The sequence below is a fragment of the Rattus norvegicus genome, chromosome 9 (assembly GCF_021556685.1).
Source record: "Rattus norvegicus strain SHRSP/BbbUtx chromosome 9, alternate assembly SHRSP_T2T, whole genome shotgun sequence".
Lineage (NCBI taxonomy): Eukaryota > Metazoa > Chordata > Mammalia > Rodentia > Muridae > Rattus > Rattus norvegicus.
This window is the reverse complement of record NC_141542.1, coordinates 101,132,142-101,152,007: the sequence shown is the minus strand read 5'-3', so window position 1 is coordinate 101,152,007 and position 19,866 is coordinate 101,132,142. Positions and strand designations below refer to the sequence as shown.

General features: G+C 40.9%; 2 protein-coding genes and 1 long non-coding RNA gene across 52 annotated transcripts in view; 1 reads left to right on the top strand and 2 right to left on the bottom strand.

The window, feature by feature from the left end:
• Fbxo36 (F-box protein 36) overlaps window positions 1-320 on the bottom strand; it is a 65,363-nt gene extending 65,043 nt beyond the window's left edge. The window contains exon 1 of the mRNA NM_001108804.1: window positions 196-320. Within this exon, the coding sequence (NP_001102274.1) occupies window positions 196-291 (96 nt within the window). The 5' untranslated portion in view covers window positions 292-320. The remainder of the gene's footprint in view (window positions 1-195) is intronic.
• A 478-nt stretch (window positions 321-798) lies between these two features.
• Trip12 (thyroid hormone receptor interactor 12) overlaps window positions 799-19,866 on the top strand; it is a 126,244-nt gene continuing 107,176 nt past the window's right edge. For 40 of the 50 annotated variants that reach the window (XM_087566395.1, XM_087566394.1, XM_087566391.1 and 37 more), the window contains exon 1: window positions 808-928. The gene's annotated coding sequence lies outside the window, so the exon portion shown is untranslated. 50 annotated transcript variants of the gene reach the window in all.
• LOC148003815 (uncharacterized) lies at window positions 4,053-8,176 on the bottom strand. Its single transcript, XR_015629678.1, has 2 exons — window positions 5,389-8,176; window positions 4,053-4,535 (listed from the first exon to the last, which is right to left on the bottom strand). It is a non-coding gene; the product is annotated as an uncharacterized LOC148003815 (long non-coding RNA).

The following is a 19,866-nucleotide window of genomic DNA, read 5'->3' as shown; positions in this document are numbered from 1 at the left end:
ACGAGCCCGCCTTGGGGAGAGAACGGACTCTCGGGCCGCCGAGCAGAGGTGACGAGGGAAGATCTCTGGCTGTGAGCTGAGAAGCGGCGCTTCCGGCAGGCCACGGTGGCTGTTTGCCTGGAGCGGCCCCCATCGGGTGGCCCTGTTGGGCGGGGAAGGGGTCAGGAGAGACAGGAAACCGTGGGTCGCACTTGCCTGAGTTCGGGTGATCAACAACTGGTAATAGTCTTTGCTCGGCGCCGGGCCTTGTCCTACAATTTCAAACAGAGTCTCCGGTAGCCACGACGCCATCTTGGGACGCCACCGCCGTCGCTAAGACAACCAGGAAGGGGCGGGGCTTGACCGGGGTCAGGGGGCCGCAGCCTCACTTTAAAGCGAAGTCCGCTTTTGAGTTGGCAGTGTGGGGGTTTTAACTTGGGGTGATGGTTTCCTTTACCAGGGCTCACAAGGAACCTTGCTTTGTGAAATTTCTACAGTCAGGTCCTGGGTGACCCGAAGTGGAATTTAGTTCCTGCTAGCGCGGAGGGGCGGGGGGTGACCCCAGCGGAGGGATACGAAGTGGAGCGCCACAGTCCCCTTCCTGGTCCCTTGAAGGGATCGGAAGGAGACTGGAGGCCGCTCGTCGACTGGAGTTGAGCGTTGCGGAGGGAGGGGCGATAGGATGGGTTGTAAATAGGTAGCGGGGCTGGTCCTGCGGAGGATCCCGCAGGCCGAAGCCTCAGGACAAAGTAGTCCCCGGCTGGAGTGGAGCGGGCGGGGAGGGAGGCGGCGCGGGCGGAGGCGCACGGCGGCGCGGTGCTGCGGCTCAGCTGATAATTGAAGGGACGACAAGCCGCCGCCGTCGCCGCCGCTGGGGGGGGTGGGGGGAGCCAGTGGAAGTTGCCGTCGCGCCACGGAGTCCGGACCAGAGACTTTGGGGCCTAACTAGGTAATTGGGACGCCGTTCCTAGCGGCGGGGTCGGGCTTTGGGGGAGGGGGCTGACGAGGACTGGGAAACCGGAGCCAAAAGTCTGAGGCAGCGTGCCCGTGTCATCGTAGCGACAGAGCTCCCGGCTCTACTCGCTGGCGGCGGCAGGGCCGTGGAAGGAGCAGCCCGAGGCTGACGGGTGAGGCGCTCGAGCGAGCCCGCGGCGGAGGAGCCGGGGCCGACTGGCTTGGGGGGGGGAGGGGGCTCTGAGTCCCTGCTCCGGCCTCCAGCGATGAGGAAGGCCCTAGGCGGAATCTGGGTAGGGCGTGCGGGTCTAGGGGAGCCCAGCGGGGGCCGGGAGGGACCGGAAATGGTCTTTGGAGCCTGGAGGGCGTCTAGGAAGAGAGAAAGTGGGGGGCCGGAAGTGCAGGTGGGGGGCGTGAAGACAGCAAGGGTTCCCCGGAAATGGGACGGGGGGCCCGGAAACAGGGAAAGGGAGGCTCTGAGCTGTGGACGGCCCGGAAATGGAAACTAGGGAGCAGCTCGAGTGACAACTGTTGTGAGGCGAGGGTCTGAGGGAGGAGAGGCGGGAGTGACTTTGGACCGCGGTAAGGGTCTTCCTGCTGGGGGGGACGGTTGGGAGCGGGCGAACCGGGCCGAGCTGGCGCGGGGCGGCTTTTCCAGGCGGGGAAGTCGAGGCTGAGGGAGGACGACGATGCGCCGAGCTGGCAGGGGCCGCGGTAGAGGCCGAGAAACTTGGCTGAGGGAAAGCAGGATCCTCTAAGAGGACTAGCAGGGGAATAGGACGGAAAGGTTAACTGGGCTTGGGTGAGGGAGGTGGGCCAATTGTCACCCCAATCCTATTAACATTCAAAGCGAGTCAGGAGATTAATATATGTGGATTACATAAAACTTACTACACTGTTTGTCCGTCAGTTCAACTCATGCCTATCGAGTGGGTTTCTTGTAGAGAAACAAGTTTACAGGGATGTTCAGAAAACGAAGGTTTTAAGACCCAGTCTTCTGTCTAGGACTTCCTTGGAATAACAGCCTTCATTAGTTAGAACGCAGAAACATTACTAGAATTAAAAAAAAAATGCAGGTGGGGGGTGGTGGCGAAATTACACCTTGTAACTATTCTAGGTGGACGTGAGGGAATTCATCCGCGGTGATAGGGAAACGAGAAGGGGCGGCTTCCCACCTCCTGCAGATTTGTTTCTGTTAACGCGTTTTAGTTTGTTTGCGAAAGGTTTTAGTTTTGGCTTCTGGGCTGCTTTTTAGCTTGCTGGCTCCGTTAATTGGGGGCGGGGATGTTACTAGGTAAACGGGGGAGTGGGGGTGGGGTGGGGGTGGGGGTGGGGGGCGGTTGATAGCGCAGTGACTCTGTTCCGAGTGGTCTAACCGCTCTCCTGTCTCCCTTCCTAGTCTGAGCTCGCGATCTGGCCTGGGTTGCCAAATCACCCGATCTCCAGGCTTTCTTCGGTTTGTAGGCCCCAGTGGTATCTTTAACTTTTTCTTGCTCTCAATCTAATTTTTGGTGTGTGTGTGTGTGTGTGTGTATATATATATATATATACATATATATATATGTATATATATATATATTTATTTATTTTAAAGACTTGGCAAGTTGAGGCTTCGAATCTCATCTCTAAAAAAAACAAAACAAAAATACGTGGTAGAAAGTTGAAAGAGCTGTTACTGAGTAGGGTAAAAAACTGATGCTAGGAACAAAGGTCTTAGTTGTGTTAGAAAAAAGGCAAGGGGCCTGTATATGAGGCCTTGTATGTCACGTTTGAAGTTAATTTATGGAGGCCATTACTAGAGTCTTATTTTCTTACGCTTATGCGGTTACTTCAGTATTACATTTTAAGACTCTTTGATTTACTCGTAGTTTCATGTTTAGACCCAGAACTGGTATGTTTTTATACATTGTAGCATGATTACTAGTAGGCTTTGTATATGCCTGCTTTTCAACGAATGGACTAAGAATTGTAGAACTCTAAAGATTGTTTCCATCTGCTCCACTGTGTTTCAGTGTGAGTAGTGTTTAAGTCGGCCCAGCTGGCATTTAGTTTTTTTCTGATTAGGCTGTTTAGCTTTTCATATACTTTCTAGAAGTCTGAAAACTGTTTGCAATCCCAGAGAGTGCTATTGTAAAATTAGCAAATATTAAAAATGTATGAGAGTCTAATAGAGTAGATCAAGGTGCTTTAACTGAGGAAAGTAAATTTCTTTTTTATTTAGTAAAAGATATTTCAAAGAAGATATTTAGACGTATCCTAAAACAAATGAGTTATTTTGGTTTTGAATTCCTGAAATAAGACCAAATTAAAATAGGAAAAGAAATGATTTTCTGTTTAGTGAGAGCTTAAATCAGTGCAGACGTTCCTACCAAACTTCTGTCTAGTGCAGCACTTAACAGTTTTTAAGGGTCTGCTAGGCCAAGTTCTTTCTCTGCCTTTTGGTTTGCTTCCTTTTTTCATCAGTCCTTTCTGTCACTTTGCCTTTAGTCTTTTTCTTTGCCTCTGGTCATCCACACTGGGTACAGTCCCCACTGTTTTAGAAGAGTCCTTTGGTGTTTTTTTTTTTTTTTTTTTTTTTTTTGGTTCTTTTTTTCGGAGCTGGGGACTGAACCCAGGGCCTTGCGCTTCCTAGGTAAGCGCTCTACCACTGAGCTAAATCCCCAGCCCCTGGTTTTTTTATAGAAGTCTCCATATCATCTTTTTCATTATCTACCTTGACTTTGTTTTCCCTGGTACTGTTTGGGTACCACCAGTTATCCCCTTAACATCTTTCTTAAACATCACTGTCTACTTTTGAGAATACTTTTAAACATGCTGTGTTCCTTTCAGGCATTCCTTTTTCTTTTCAGCATGAATCTCTTTCTACTTTCTTAATTTCTAAGCTTTCCCTTTTGCGCACAGTACATGTAGGGCCAACTGAAACCATTTATTTAATTTTTAAGGCAGGTTTACTCTGCATAGCCCTGGCTGGCCTGGAACAAAGATCTACTTGCCTTTGGCATTAAAGGTGTGTACCCTGGTAAAAGGAGTTAATTTTGGAGTGCTCTTTACTTTTATTCCAATGGTATATATGTTAGCTGGTTAAGGTTTCATGGTTCTATTATTGTTTTTGAAAAATCTTAAATGTATATTATTTTATGTGTATGGGTGTTTTGCCTTCATGTTATATTCTGTGTGCTTGTTGTCCAATGAAGCCAGAAGAGGGCATCCAATCCATTGGAATTAGAATTACAGACAGTTGTGAGTCACTGTGTGAGTGCTGGGAATCCCTGTCCCCACTAAAGAACGTTTGTATTAGAAAATTAATAGTAGATGTTAGTAGTCCTTGCCTTTAAGGGACAGTTGATATGAAGCATAATTCTTTATAACTAGAAATTATTACTTAACTAGTCATAGAATTTCTGCTTAAATTCAGTTAAATTTTATTCTTTTACCTAGGTTTTCATCAACATTCCAGTTTTTTGTTTTTGTTTTCTTTTTTTAATGTTTAGTTGTATGAGTGCTCTGTAGCTGTCTTCAGACACACCAGAAGGGGGAATCTGGGAGTCCCATTACAGATAGTTTCAAGCCACCATGTGGTTGCTGGGAATTGAACTCAGGACCTCTGGAAGACCAGCCAGGTCTTCTGAGTCATCTCTAGAGCCCCTTCCACTTATTTCTTAATGTATGTATGTCCTTATAGATACATTTGTTAATCCTCTTTAGGGAAACCTTAGACTTTTTTTAAATTTATTTTTAAATTTTGTGTGTAAATGTTTTTGCTTGATGTGTGTATGTGTGCAACATACCATGGATGCCTGACATCTGCAGAGGTCAGAAAAGGGCTTTGGTTCCCTTGGGACTGGAGTTACTTAAGGTTATGAGCTACCATGTGGATGCTAGGAGTTGAACCTGAGTCCTCTGCAAGAACAAGTTACTTTTAAGAACTGAGCTATCTCTTCAGGGCATCCTGTGTTTACATTTTTATTACTGCAGAATGTGTACCTATTCTGGTTTGTGGCTCCCACGTAATATATGTACTTCTTTGCCTTGTTTGTCTCTCTCTCTCTTTCTTTCTTTCTTTCAACTGCTGATCTCTGATGTCCATCTCATGTGCTAGGGCTATAGGCATGTTCTGCCACACTGACCTAGCAGAGGTAATTTGATGATTCAAGTTTTTTTTTAAATACTAACTGGGCTTTCCCCTTGCTCGAACCAATATGTACATAGTAGTCAGAGGATATAATAAACTCAACTTCACCTCTTCAAGTCACTTTCGAAACTACCCTGTGCTCATTTTAGTTTTTGGTTATCTGTATATGGTCCACTTTGGGATTATAATGGAGTACTCGTTGATGTGTTGCTTTTGCCTCACCCCACACTGTGGCTCTCCTCAGACACACCAGAAGAGGGCATTGGATCCCATTACAGAAGTTTGTGAGCCACCATGTGGTTGCTGGGAAGTGAACTCAGGACCTCTGGAAGAGCAGTCGGTGCTCTTAACCACTGAGCCATCTCTCCAGCCCATGTGTATAGTCCTTAAGAGGCTATGTAAACTTTGTGAACTAGTAGTTCATTACATTATCTACCTGTGCTACGTAGTGCATTCTTACGGATATTGGTGGTGAATAGATAAGTATATTTATGCTGGACCATTTTAAGTAAAATTTAATTTGACTAATGTATTATATAAAAAGTATAGTTCTTTGTCATTGATAGTTTCAGATTAGGTGGAAGGTTATGAACTTCTTAGATTGAAATAAGTCTTTGTTTTCCCCTGAGACCATTAGATTTTTATTTTCTTGGTAGTTCCTTTAGTTTCATTGGTCAGAAGAATTTAATGATTTAGGCTTATCTATTTTGCTTTGAGTGTGGGGAATCCAATTGTTGGTGATAGTTTCCTGGTTTTGCTTTATTTAAGCAGGTGTTCTAAAGTTAGGCATGGTAGTGCATGCCTTTAGTCCGAGGAAGAGGCAGGTGGATCTCTGAATTCCAGCCTGGTCTACATAGTGAGAGTTCCAGGACAGCCAATGCTACATAAGTCCCAGATTAAGGTGATCAAGGTCACCCTGGGATACATGATCAAACACTGCCTTGGGAAAAAATCATTGTAGTTGTCTGCTGCTGCTCTTAGTTTTCAGGACTGAAATGCCATTCTGATTTTTTTTTTTTTTTTTTGGGTGAGGGTTTCTCTGTATAGTCTTAGAATTCTTGGAACCCACCTGCCTCTGATTACAAGACAAAAAGCTTGGGTTCTAGTCCTAGTTTTTCCTTTTTAACGTAGGGTTTCTCTGTGTATCTTTTTTTTTTTTTTTTTCCTTCGGAGCTGGGGACCGAACCCAGGGCCTTTCGTTTGCTAGGCAAGCGCTCTACCGCTGAGCTAAATCCCCAACCCCATTTTTTTTTTTTTTAAGATTTATTTATTTATTTTATGTATACAAGCACAGTGTAGCTGTCTTCAGACACACCAGAGGAGGGCATCAAATCTCATTACAAATGGTTGTGAGCCACCATGTGGTTGCTGGGAATTGAACTCAGGACCTCTGGAAGAGCAGTCAGAGCTCTTAACTGCTGAGCCATCTCTCCAGCCCTCTGTGTATCTTTGATTGTCCTGAAACTCACTATGCTTCTGTTGAGATTAAAGGTGTGCACCACCACTACCTGACAATAATAGTTTTTTTTTTATTTAAAAAAACTTTCTTTTGAGACAGTCTGTATGTGCTGCTACATGGTTACTGAATTGAACTCAGGACTTCTGGAAAAAGAACCAGTGCTGAGCCATCTCTCCAGCCCTAATAACAGATATTTAAAAAAAAATTCTTCTTGAAAATGTTTCTAGGCTTTGTGTGACCTACTTTAAACCTAGCACTGGTGAGGCAGACCCTAAGTTCAAGGCTGTCTGCTAAGTCCCCAGGCCATAAGTAAGTTCCAGAGCATCAAAGGCCTTGACTCAGAAAAAAGTTTGTTGATGTTGAAGGAAATAAGCTTGTAGGAACAAAATACTGTAACTATGCATTGTTAATGAAATACTTTTCTTTGGAGACAAGGTCTTATTATATAGCTAAACCAATCTCAAATTGCCTAACTTCTTGCCTCCCAAAGTACCAGTGTGTTAACCTTGTAGCCTGCTGATTATTTGCATCCAGTAGTTGGCTTTTTTATTCTTGAAATTATGGTCTTTTCCTTGTAGTTAAGGTGATCTCTTATCTTGTGCAGCACAAGCATATACTACAGTTGGGTAGGCTTAATAGTTGATCATTGAAAGCCAGAATAATGTTTTGTATGGTGCAAAAACTTAGTTTCTCCTGCCAATTTATGTTAATGTTCTCATCCTTTTAGTTTATCTTTTTCTTTTTAGAGGGGATGCATTTATTTCTGTAAATGTGGTGGTGTTGCCCTTTTATTGATTTTTTTGAAAGCTATTTATAAACTAAAGTATCTATAAATGAGCCTTCTAGTTAGAGCATTGGAGTTGGAGAATTTCAATGTGTACTCAATCACCTCTTTTTCTGTCATAACTAGTGAATTTTGCTCTGACTTACACTCCTGCCCATTGCACTGTGGTAATACTCTGAATAGTAAATAGATGTGCCTTGTGCTGTCTTAAGATGAACCCAGTTTGAAGGTAAACATCTGATGGCCTGAAACTGCACAGTAAGTTTTCACAGCCTATCTGTAATTTACTGTTGAGTTGTAACTTGAGCTGTTTTGTGTCCTCAAAGAGAAGGTTCAGGAAGATCATGTGGAAACCCCTCCCCCCAGTAGTTTTTTCTTCCTGAACTAAGTGCTTGTAGTTGTCTTGTAAATAGAAGTGCACAAGTGTGCTGACTCCCGAGTACTGACTTGAGTATCCAATTATTATTTTTTTATTGTTGTTGTATTTTTTTTTGTTCTTGGAACTTGTAAGCATCCTTGCTTTTGCTTCTTTGTCTTCCCAACATGAATCTTTTTAGATGTGTATGTACAGTTTCTTTTAATAGCTTCTGGAAGAAAGTCTTTGTCCTCTTATTGCTTTGCTGTAGTGTACTTTTCATTTATGTAATTAGTTCTTAATAATCCTGCCCTCCACAGTACTAGGGACAGAACCTAGGGTTTGCTTTTGCTGGGCAAGTGACTGCTCTGCTCTACCACTCAGTAAAATTCTGCATTCTTAACCTTTTTTTTTCTTTTTTCTTTTTTGAGACATGGTTTCTCTGTTTAGCTGTCCTGGAACTCTGTAGACCAGGCTAGCCCTGAACTCAGAGGTCACCTGCCTATGCCCGCCCCCACCCCCAGCCCCCACCCCCCCAGCACTGGGATTAAAGGTATATGCCATCACCACCTGGCTAATTAGATCTTTGGTGCATTGGTACCAGTGGGTGGGTTTCTTTCTTCCCTTGAATCTTCTTCCAACTTACCTTACTATTGTTTGTTGTGAATTTTTTTTTTCTCTTTAATGACCCTGTCTTGTTATATAATGTAACCCAAGATAGCACACAAACTGATCCCCCTGCTTGGTCTTCCTGAATATTTGGATTACAGGAATGTTGTAGCATTTACTACTAAATATATGACCTTTCTTGAATTTAGGGCCTAACATTGCTAGGCAAGGGCTCTACCACTGAATTACCTAGTCCAACCTTTGACTTATTTAAGTTTTACTTAATATGTGTGTGTGTGTATATGTGTATATATATATATATATATATACATACATACATATATATATACATACATACATATATATATAGTTAGGTTGCTTGCATGACTGTGGACCATATGGGAATCAGTTGCCTGTGGAGGTTCTGGGGTCTCCTAGAATTGGAGTTACATACAGTTGTGAGTAGACATGTAGGGGCTGGGATTCTAATCTCCATCCTGTGGGAGTAGTCAAGTACTCTTTTAACTGTTGAGCTATCTCTCAATATAGTCTTGACTTCTTTATTTTTATTTTTTAAATCTTTGACTTGAGTAGACATTTTGTTTTACAGTGTCTGGCACAAGTTTTATGCCAGTATAGTTTAACATCAGCTATAGTTTTCTTTGGTATGGTGGTTCTTTTTTTTTTTTTTTTTTTTTTTTTTTTTATTAACTTGAGTGTTTCTTATTTACATTTCGAGTGTTATTCCCTTTGGTATGGCGGTTCTTAATGACACAAAGGCCTGAGAATTCAGTCTGCATAATTTTTCATATTTTCTTTAAATCCTCCATAATGTTTTCTTTTGAGACAGAGTCTCTCTATGTCTAAGCTAGGCTGACCCCAAAATCACAAAAATACACTTCTGTTTCCCAGTGCTGGGGTTAAAGGTCTGTATCACCACTCCTGGCTATTTTAAACTAGTGTAGGATATGAATTTTTCAGTTATGTTTATTAAAATCCGCTACTTAGAGTTCCTCCTCCTCCTCTTTTGGTGGGCCTGAAAAAGGATATGTAGCTCAGGCCTGCCTGAAACTTCATTATGGAGCAGAGATGACTTTGAACTTCTACAGGTGCTGAGGATTGAATTACAGACATGTATCACCATATTCAACAGAATTAAATTTAAAATTTTTTTGTGTATGAATGTTTTGTGTATGTATGTGTACTATGTGTATGCCCTGTAGTCATGAAGTTAGAAGAAGGTTTTAGAACCCTTGGAACTGAAGTTTTGGATGGTTGTAAAGCCATCATGTGGGCATGGGAACTGAACCACGATTCTTTGCAAGAGCAAATGTTCTTGACCACTGAGCCATCTCTAGCCCCAAATCCAGATGGATTTATTTATTTATTTATTATTTATTTATTATTTATTTATGAATGATAGAGAAGACATGATCCCTGCTTCTGATCCTCCTGCCTCTGTCTTCCCCAGTGTTAGGGTATAATAAGTTATAATAAGTATAATCACCATGCTGAGGATTGAATTCTCAGAGCATCGGCATGCTTTACCAACTGAATTAGATCTTCAGCCCACTTTAAGGAATCGTTAAGACATGAGATAGCTTTGGCTAAATAGATTCAAATTTAATGTTAGTAATTTTATATATTTATATATATATATTGTATATATAATTTTTTTAACCAGATGACAGTTTATTAGTACATAGTTATCCGTTGTTTTCTGTTTGTCAACACTGCTAAGAGGAATATAAAAGGCACCTAAAAACAGTGTGTTCTTGGAGTTTCGTTATGTTTTATATAATTGACACAGGGGTTGCTTGGTCATGTCTGCCAGAATTTGTACTTAATACATGTGAAGGTCTAGGTTTAATTGCCAGTATCCTAAACCCTTCCCCAAATGAAAAAAAAAAAAACAGAATTATATAGAATTATATAGGAATACAGTATTTATCATGGAGCATTATTCTATAGGTATTCTAAAGGCATGTTTTCTACATTTTGAAATCCTGACATACTGATTTAACAAGTGGTTTACATCAGAATCCCAGCATTTGCAGGAGAATTGTTTAAGTTCAGGGTTAGTCTGGACTATATTTTGAAGGCAGCTTGTGATACAGAGACAGACCCTATCTTTTTTAAAAACTTAGTATTTATAGGGTTATGTCTGGTGTCCCTGAAACTGTGAGACTGCTATGAATCAAACCTGGTACTCTGGGAAGGGAGCAGTGCTTTTAATCGCTAAAGTATACTTAGCCCAAAACTCAGCGCCTTAAACAACCCAAAATAAATAAGATAAAATCCTGTTGTAAATATATTCATATATTCACTTTTAAGATGAAGGGGTGGGGGCTGAAGAGGCTGTTCAGCAATTAAGAGCACTGGCTGCTCGCCTAGAGGACCCAAGTTCAATTCCCAGTACCCATATTGTAGCTCACAACTGTCTGTAACTCCAGTTCCAGAGGATTTGCACCCTCACACAGACATGTGGCCAGAATACCAATGCACATTAAAAAAGAAAAAGATGAAGGGGAGGGCTGAAGGTATAGGTCCTTGGTTCTAGTTCTATGCCCAGCCTGAGAAACTTGAAAAGTTTAAAAAAAAAATAGTAATCTGTGAGTGGCTAGAGAGATGGTTAAGATTAAGAGTTCTTAGGGTTGGGGATTTAGCTCAGTGGTAGAGCGCTTGCCTAGGAAGCGCAAGGCCCTGGGTTCGGTCCCCAGTTCCGAAAAAAAGAACCCCCCCCCCAAAAAAAAAAAAAGGTTAAGAGTTCTTGTTCTTTCAGAGGGCCTGATTTAGGATCTAGCACCTAGGTCAAGTGCCCATGCCTGTAACTCCAGCTCCCAAACCTTTCAAGGCCTTTATTTTCTTCTTGAAGGCAAGGTTTCTCTGTGTAGTTCTGGCTGTCCTGACTCTGTAGAACAGACTGGCTGAGGTCATCTTAACAGCCTCTCTGGGTCACCTGCACTCAAGTGACTTGCTCAGACAGTTACATATATATATATAATTAAAGCAATACTAATCATTTAAAGAACTGTGACATCAACTAGAATGCTGGGCAGATACTTTAAAACCTTAATATTAAACTGGGTAGAATTAATTTGGATTCTGAGGCATAATTTTTTTAAAATTTATTTTTATTTTACATGTATTGGGTGTATCTGTGTGCCACATGTTTGTGGGTTACCATGGAGGCCAGAAGAAGGTATTGGATTCCCTAGAGCTGGAGACACAGCATAAGCAGTTGTGAGCCACCTAATACAGGGATAAGGGTATAACTGAAAAGCAGTGAGTGCTCTGAACCACCTGCACTAGTCCCTTGAATATTTTTTAAAAAATTCTTTCTATAGTATTTAAAAACTATTTAGTGAGCAACAAAGATTAAGCACTATAGGTCTTAAGTAGTCCTCAGAACTAAAACAAAACAAAAACCCCAATAAATGGCAATTGAATGTGCTAAGACAGCTTATACTAAAGGAGTGACATCTGTGACTGAAGAAAGGACTGATAGGAGTTAAATAGTTAACCATCTCTTTCTTATTTATGAAACATTTAGAGCTGGTGCCCAGAAAGTGAAGAAGAAATGTTCAGTTTTCAGGTCTATTTTCCCCCCTTTGAGATGGTTCTTACTATGTTGCCCTGTCTGGTCTCATTTGTAATGTGAAGGAATCCTCCTACCTCTGGCTCCAGAATAGCTGGGGCTAAAGATAGGCACCACCTGTCCCAGATACACCTTCATTGTATATTTCTTTGATAAAATTTAGCCATAAAATTCAGTCTCTTTAAGTAATTAAGCATAAAATAAAATAAAAGTAAGTCTTTTTTTTTTTTAAACGTCCCCCCCCCCCCCCCCCAGCTCGGACCGAACCCAGGGCCTTGCGCTCGCTAGGCAAGCGCTCTACCGCTGAGCTAAATCCCCAACCCCAATAAAAATAAGTCTTAACAGCAGTTTTATTTTCCTTTCCAGTTCATTTAAGATTGTTTAAGATTGATTTATGCATATGAGTGTTTGCCTCTATGTATGTATTATGCTTACTATGTGCATTCCTGGTGCCCACAGAAGTTAGAAGCAGGTGTCAGATCCCCTGGCACTGGAAGTTACAGATAAGCCACTGTGCTTGCTTGGAATGGAACTGTTTTGTGTGGAAATGGCCAATGAGCCAGTTTCTCTAGTTTCTCCCTCCCTTCCAGTTCATTTACAAATTAATATTTACATGTTTCTTATTTAGAGGTCAATGATAATATAGTTTGTGTTAAGGATATCTTTTTAAAAAGATTTGTTTATATGCACCTTTGTGTGTATGTGTGTGTATAGAGTGTAAGATTCCTTGATGTTGAAGTTACAGGGAAGTCTTAAGTACGTTCAATACAGGTCTGACTCCTATCCCACTATGGTTTCATACTGTATTAAATATTCTGCTCTATTTTCATAAGTTTGAACTCTTCTAAATAAGGTACACCTTGAATAAGAGTTCTTCTCTTTGATTTCCTTGTTTTCTTAAGTGGCTTCAGGTATGGTGATAGGTAAGCATACTAAACTGTGCCACACCCCTAGCTTGCATATATACTTATTAGTTGCTCCTAAGATATTTGTATAATAAAGTGCTTCCAACAATTCTATCAAACACAAAACTCAGGCCCTAGCTCTTCTTGGCTATATTATCTAGGCTGTCTTGGAACAATGTAAAAATCCCACAACAGTATTTTAAAACTGAGAAATGGCTTAAATTGTGCCTCACAAAACTGAAGGAAAAACCTTGTGGTAGTTACCAGTGGGTGTATGTCGAGCACTAGGGAAGCAGAGATTGAAGGATCCCTCTGAATTTGAGGCCATCTTCATCTGCATATGAGTTGGTTCCAGGAGTGTTTGCTTGAGAGAAAGCCTTCAAGTAGCTCAGACTACTGCCCTCAAAAGTTGATCTTCTTGTTTTAGCTTCCTGAATTCTAGCATATTTTTGATTTTGATGACAAGGTTTTAAATGTATAGTAGACTGGCCTTGACTCTCCATACTTCTCTTTAAGCTTGAGTGCTATGACTATGTCTCATGCTGTCTATTCTTGTAGGTTCTGTTGATTGCAGACTGGTTTAATTTATACTTTGCTTTGTTTGTTTTCCTGTTTTGTTTTGTTTTTGAGACTGTCTATATAACTTTGACTAGGCTGCAACTCACTGTGTATGTAGATCAATCTGGCTCTAATGTCCTAGAAATCTGTTTGCCTGCCTTAAGGTGTGGGTTAACATAATGAACCTGATGTGGCTTGAAATAGCAAAGATGCGATCAGTGTAACTTCATAATCCAACATCATACCTTTTGCTTGCTTGTTTTTTCCCCTGAGAAGGTTTCTCTGTAGCTCTGGCTATCCTGGAACTGAGAGATCTTCCTGCCTCTGTCTCTAGAGTGATGGATGGAATTAAATGCTGTCCTAGAGTACTGGAACTAAAGATGTGTACCACCACTGCCTGGCCTCACTGATATCATACCTTAACACGAGTCAGGACAGTGTCTGTAAAATGAATATATAGTTTCAGGCTTTTCCTTTATGAAGTATTTATTCCCATTCTTTCACTTACAGTGGGATAGAACAGAATTTCTCTGATCCATCCTCCTCTGTACTACATTCATATGCATTTGTGACTTTTCTTTAGTGAATGGCAACAATTCAGTTGAATTTTGAGAAGAATAAAGTAGCTTTAACTTGGAATAGACCAGCTTGGTAATTATTTGTCAGTTGCCGTTGGTCTCAAAATACTTCCTAGAAAATTAGGTGGTTATATGTGGAGAATGCAACTCTGCTTTTTTGCTGTTCTTGTCTTGCCTTTTTAATTCTGCCTTCCAGTTGCTACTATGAGGTAAGGCTTGGGGAATTTCAGCTTTGGCTGTGCACTGTAAGATAATCTGCTCTTGCCTCTTCTGACAGCTAATGTTACCCGTCAGCTGCCTGCACTTAGGTCGTGCCACTTCCTTCTTCATCCCTAAACACTCCACAGAAATTAGAAGCAAAAGGGGTTAATGGAAACGTGCTAGTCTACCAGTGGAATATTTTGAATCAGCTGAGAAATTGAAGCTTAGCTTTGCTTGCTTGCTCTTTTTTTTTTTTTTGACAGTGCTGGGAATCACACAGAGCCTTTCACAGCTATATTGTATATATATTTACAACAGGAATAGAAGAGGCTTTAAATAATAATAGCGATAGCAACTAACATCTTTTCAGTCTTTACCTTTGGTTTCTTGCTTAGTGCATGGTAGTAGAGTACATGGACTGCAGTCTTAGGACGCTAATGTGTTAGTGTTCCAGTGATAAAGGAATTTGAGTAGTGGTTAAGAGCCAAGACTAGGAATCAGTTTAAATCATACCTTCTAAACTACTAGCCACACAACTCAGGGTGAATCACTTTTGGCTTCAATTTTTCCTTTTTTAAAATGGAAGAATAACACCTATAACCTATGACTGTTAGAGGATTAATCAAAGGAGTTATAATAATACCTGTAACAAGATAAGTGCTTGAGTAATTAGCTATTATTGCTAGCTAGTAACCATTCTTACTGATAGGAAAGACTTAACATCTGAAAGAGAAGGTAGATTTCTCTTATACTCACTTAGGAGGTAAGGGTATGTATATCATTGAAGAGTATTGATGAAATCCTTAGCAAGATGAATTTGGGTAATAGTTTCTCAGTTGACCTTGTTCTAGTGTGTGTGTGTGTGTGTGTGTGTGTGTGTGTGTGTGTGTGTGTGTATGTGTGTGTGTGGCTTGTGGGAGTTGAGTCCATTATGGGCTTCCAGCTCAGATCATCTTGGCAGCAGGCATCTTTGTGCCTGTGGAACCATCTTGCCCCCAGTCCCTTTTTGGGTTTTTGTTTTTGAGACAAGCTCTCACTATGTGACCCGGCTGGCCTAAAACCGAGAGATCTGCCTGTCTCTGCTTTCTGAGTACTGGGATGAACAGTGTGTACCATGGCTCCTGGCCCATTGCTAGTTTTTAAATTTTTTTCTTTTAAAATTTGTGTATAAGAGTGTGTGTGTGTGTGTGTGTGTGTGTGTGTGTGTGTGTGTGTGTGTGTGTGTGTATGTATGTATGTATGTATGTGTGTACCATGTCCATGCATGGTGTCCTTGGAGGTCAGAAGAAAATGTCAGATTCCTGGAACTGGAGTTGCAGATTGTTGCAAGCCACCATATGAGTTCTGGGAACTGAATCCTTGCCTTTTGCAAAAGCAGCCAAGTGCCCTTAACTGCTGTGCTATCACTCTAGCCCCCATGGCTAGCGATTCTTTAATAATAAATAAAAAATTTGTTTCATTTTTATCCACATCTGTGTGACTATGCCACGTGTGTGTGGTTGCCTGTGGAAGCCAGAAGAGGGTGTTATATCCCCTAAAACTGGAGTTCAGTTTTAATATAAAAAACATGCATAAATCTTGAGAAATCAAATATATCAGTGCATTAGCAGCTAGCTCTGTAGTAATGCGTTTCCTAGCATTTTAAATAGCATAGTGTAGTACAGTGATTCTCAATCTTTTTAATGCTGAGACCCTTTAATACAGTTCCTCATGTTGTGGTGACCCTCACCATAAAATTGTTTTACAGATTTATCTATTTCATATATGAGAGCTCTCTCTTCATGTACACAGGATTCAAATCCCATTACAGATAGCTGTAAGCCACCATGTGGTTGCTGGGAATTGAACTCAGGATCTCTGGAAGACCAGCCAGTGCTCTTAACCCCTGAGCCATCTGTTCAGTTTCCCACAAAATTATTTTTACTGCTACATAACTGTAATTTTGCTACTGTTATGGATTGTTATGTAAATATCTGCTATTTTAAAAAAAGATTTATTTATTTATTCTGTATAAGTACACCAGAAGAGGGCATCAGATCTCATTACAGATGGTTGTGAGCCACCATGTGGTTGCTGGGATTTGAACTCAGGACCTCTGGAAGAGCAGTCAGTGCTCTTAACCACTGAACCATCTCTCCAGCCCAATATCTGCTATTTTTGATGGTCCTGGGTGACCCCTGTGAAAGAGTTGAGAGCCACTGGTTTAAGCAGCTGTTAAGCAATGAGCGTAGATATGACTTTGGGGGGATCTGTAGCAGTTGTGATGTACTATAACATCTGATTCTCTTGGTGCAAGGTTGAAAGTATAGCCAATGGTACTCTGACTTGCTGTTTATACATTGTCTAAGAAATGCTATATTTGAATTAGAGCAGAAGTTCTCTACCTGCTGTTTGTAACTCTCTTGAGGTTGTCAAAGGATCCTTTTACAGATACCCTGAATATCAGATATTTACATGTGAAGTTGCTGAAATAGCTTCCTCAGAGGGGAAGGGATTTTGTTTTTGCTATAAGGCAGAACTTCCTCATGCTCCACCTTTTTCCTCCTTCCCACTATTATTTCTAAGGGAACGAATCTCTGAATTTATTGCCTAGGCTGGCCAGAACTGTCTTTTGAGTAACTAGGACTATATAGACTTACAAGTTTGTGTCATACTTTTTCAACAGGGATAGGGAGGTGGCAGGAGTCTAGAGGGTGAGGAGAGGTGGAATTGGATAGGGAACATTGTTATGCCTTCTTCTGGTTATGATCTCTTCTTCCTTCATTCTTGCCTTTGACTATAGTTTCTTGACAGTACTACCTGATAATTTGGTGTTTGTCTTCTGCCCCAGGAGAAGAATGTAGGTTTTTCTAGGGGAATGTCTGTTTATCCCTTTTGTAAAGGTTAAATAGTATTTGTTAGAGGCTAGAGATGTAACAGCTTTCAAGTTCTAGGTGTGCCTGGGTTAGTCCCCAGCTAGTCCTCTGTGTGTGTGTGGGGGGGGGTGTGGGGACAGGTAAGAGTGGATTCTCACTTTTACCATATGATTCCTAGGTATGGTCAGCCTTGGCAGAAATTCTTTTTTTTTAAATCTACCGAGCCATCTTTGCAGACTCTAAAATAAGAGTAGTATCCATGTAAGAGTAGTATTTTTTTTTAAAGATTTATTTTATGTATCTGTGTACACTGTTGCTGTCTTCAGACAAACCAGAAGGGTGCATCAGATCCCATTACAGATGGTTGTGAGCTACCATGTGGTTGCTGGGAATTGAACTCAGGACCTCTGGAGGAACAGTCAGTGCTCTTAACCACTGAGCCATCTCTCCAGCTCCGGAGTAGTGTTTTCTTACAGTTTAAATTGTACTGCTATATCATCACTTTCTAATTTTATTTTATTAAATTAAATAATTTTATTTTATTAAATTTTTTGGATGTAGTGTTTCATTCTTTGGACCAGGTTTCAGGGATTTGCCTGCCTCTGCTTCTCTAGCACTGAGACTAAAGGTCACTATCTAATTTAAGATGTTTTTTACCTATTCAAACAAACCTGTACTCAGAATTATAAAAAATGACAGTTCTGTTGTGATAGTTCACATCTTAGAGCAAAAGCCTCTGGAGGTGGAAGCAAGAAGCCTGAGTTTAGAGGTAGCCAGTTAAGGTGGATGGGGTAGGTGGAGCCTAGGAATGAAGCTCTGGTGGTTGAAGGGGGATGGTAAATCATACCTATAATTCCAACACTGACTAGGCAGAAACAAGATAGCGAAGAGTTCAGGGCTAGGGTACAGTGTGAGATGGTGTCCTGGAGTGAAGAGAACAGTCTTCTAGTTTTTTATGTGCAGATAATTATAATGATGATGAGCTTCCATCTGTTATGTGAGTAATACTTAATCATCTGGGATCGTTAGGGTTAGATAATAAGAAGTAAGAAGCTTGTTGTATAACTTGTGCACTGTGACTTGATACAGTCAAAGTGTACAGGATATTAAAGTATAGTTGATAGTCTTTGTTCTTGGAAGAATTGCTAAGCTTAAGGATGAGTAAGGTTTATCAGAGTATCTGTTTGCTGTGGAGGCACAAAAAGGCTTAAAAATGGAGGGTGGGTGGGGGAAGGAATGAGTTTGCTAGAGTTATTTTCTGAGTATGGTAGTATTTGTGTTAGTGAAAATTGGAGGATAGCAATTAACTGAAACCAATATTTCAGAAACTCTTACCTTTTCTCTCTATTTTTTACTTTTCCCTAAAGGTTTTTTTCTTTATGTGAATATGCCAAGTATAGCCACTGTAACATAAAGCTTGTTGCTTTATGGTTTAGAAATCCCTATAGTCTTGGGGAAAGACTTTGGTTAATTCATTGCACATCATTTGCTGAATTCTGAACCCCGATTTTTGAGAGTTGTAGACATGAAGTATTGTCATATAGCATGTGAAAACTTGGCACTGTATGAGAACTCAGTGTGTAGAAAGAGATCAAACTAATATAAGCGTTTACGTGTAAGAAAGAACATGTTTTGAAGTGTCTGAAGTTTGCAAAATGCCACAGTACACTTCAGAATTGTAATATATATGCAAAGTATTGAGGAATTTAATGTAAAGCAGGTGATATTTTTGGTAAATAAAACTTGTATTGACAGTTATTTGTTTCCCTTTTGTTTGTGCTTGCCTTGTAGGCAAGAGTGTTTTAAAACCTACTCTGGATTTATTTTGTTCTTTTTTTCCTTTTTGTTTTTTCCAGGTAGGGTTTCTCTCTGTGGCTCTGGTTCTTCTAGAATCCTCTGTAGACCATACTGGCTTCCTTAGAGTTCTACCTGCTTCTGCTTCCTGATTGCTGGGATTAAAGCATGCTTCACCACCCCTGGGCCTTGTTATTTATTTCTTAAAAGTTGTAGTGTTGGGGCTGGGGATTTAGCACAGTGGTAGAGCGCTTACCTAGGAAGCGCAAGGCCCTGGGTTCTGTCCCCAGCTCCGAAAAAAAGAACCAAAAAAAAAAAAAAGTTGTAGTGTTAGGAATCCACCCTGTTCTTGTACCTGCTCTAAGATGCTCTTCCCAGTTTTGAGAGAGGGAGAAAGGGGAGAGGGAATGGGGAGGGGAGAGAATCAGTCAGTCAGTCACGGAGTGGGGGAGAGTATGTGTATGTGTGCAAATATGCATATGCATATTTTGTCCTGGGTTGTGGTGCTTGTGTGTTATCTCCCTTGACAGCCCAACACGACTGGCTTTGATAGTTCAGATAACCCCTAACTTAAAGCTGGAGAACGAATGGATTTAATGTTAGAATCCTTACTTTGCACTTTCTTGTAACCCTGGCTTCAATACCTAGGGTTTGAAACATTCCCTTTTATGGTTATGTATCTAAGTTATTAATAATAATTTTTTTTTTGAGAGTCTCACCATGCAGTCCTATCTGTCCTGGAACTCACTTCGTACTGGTCTAGAATGCAATGCAGAGGTCCACTTTCTCTGCCTTCTGAGTGCTGGGAGTACTTCTGGCTTTGTTTATAAATTCTTGAAATAATTCCTTTACTATTGTGAAAAGTATACTATGGAAGCATATCTCAGATAGTCCCCACCCTTTTGGGATTAAGGCCTTACTTAGTATAACTCCAGGTTGGTATAAGTAACAGTTCTCCTGCCTTGACTTTAAATGCAGGAGTTTCGGGTGTGTCCATGGCAACTAATGCCTCATCTTATTAATATTACTATTTTTTAAAGATTTATTTATTTCATGTATATGGGTAAACTGTTGCTGTCTTCAGACACACCAGAAGAAGGCATTG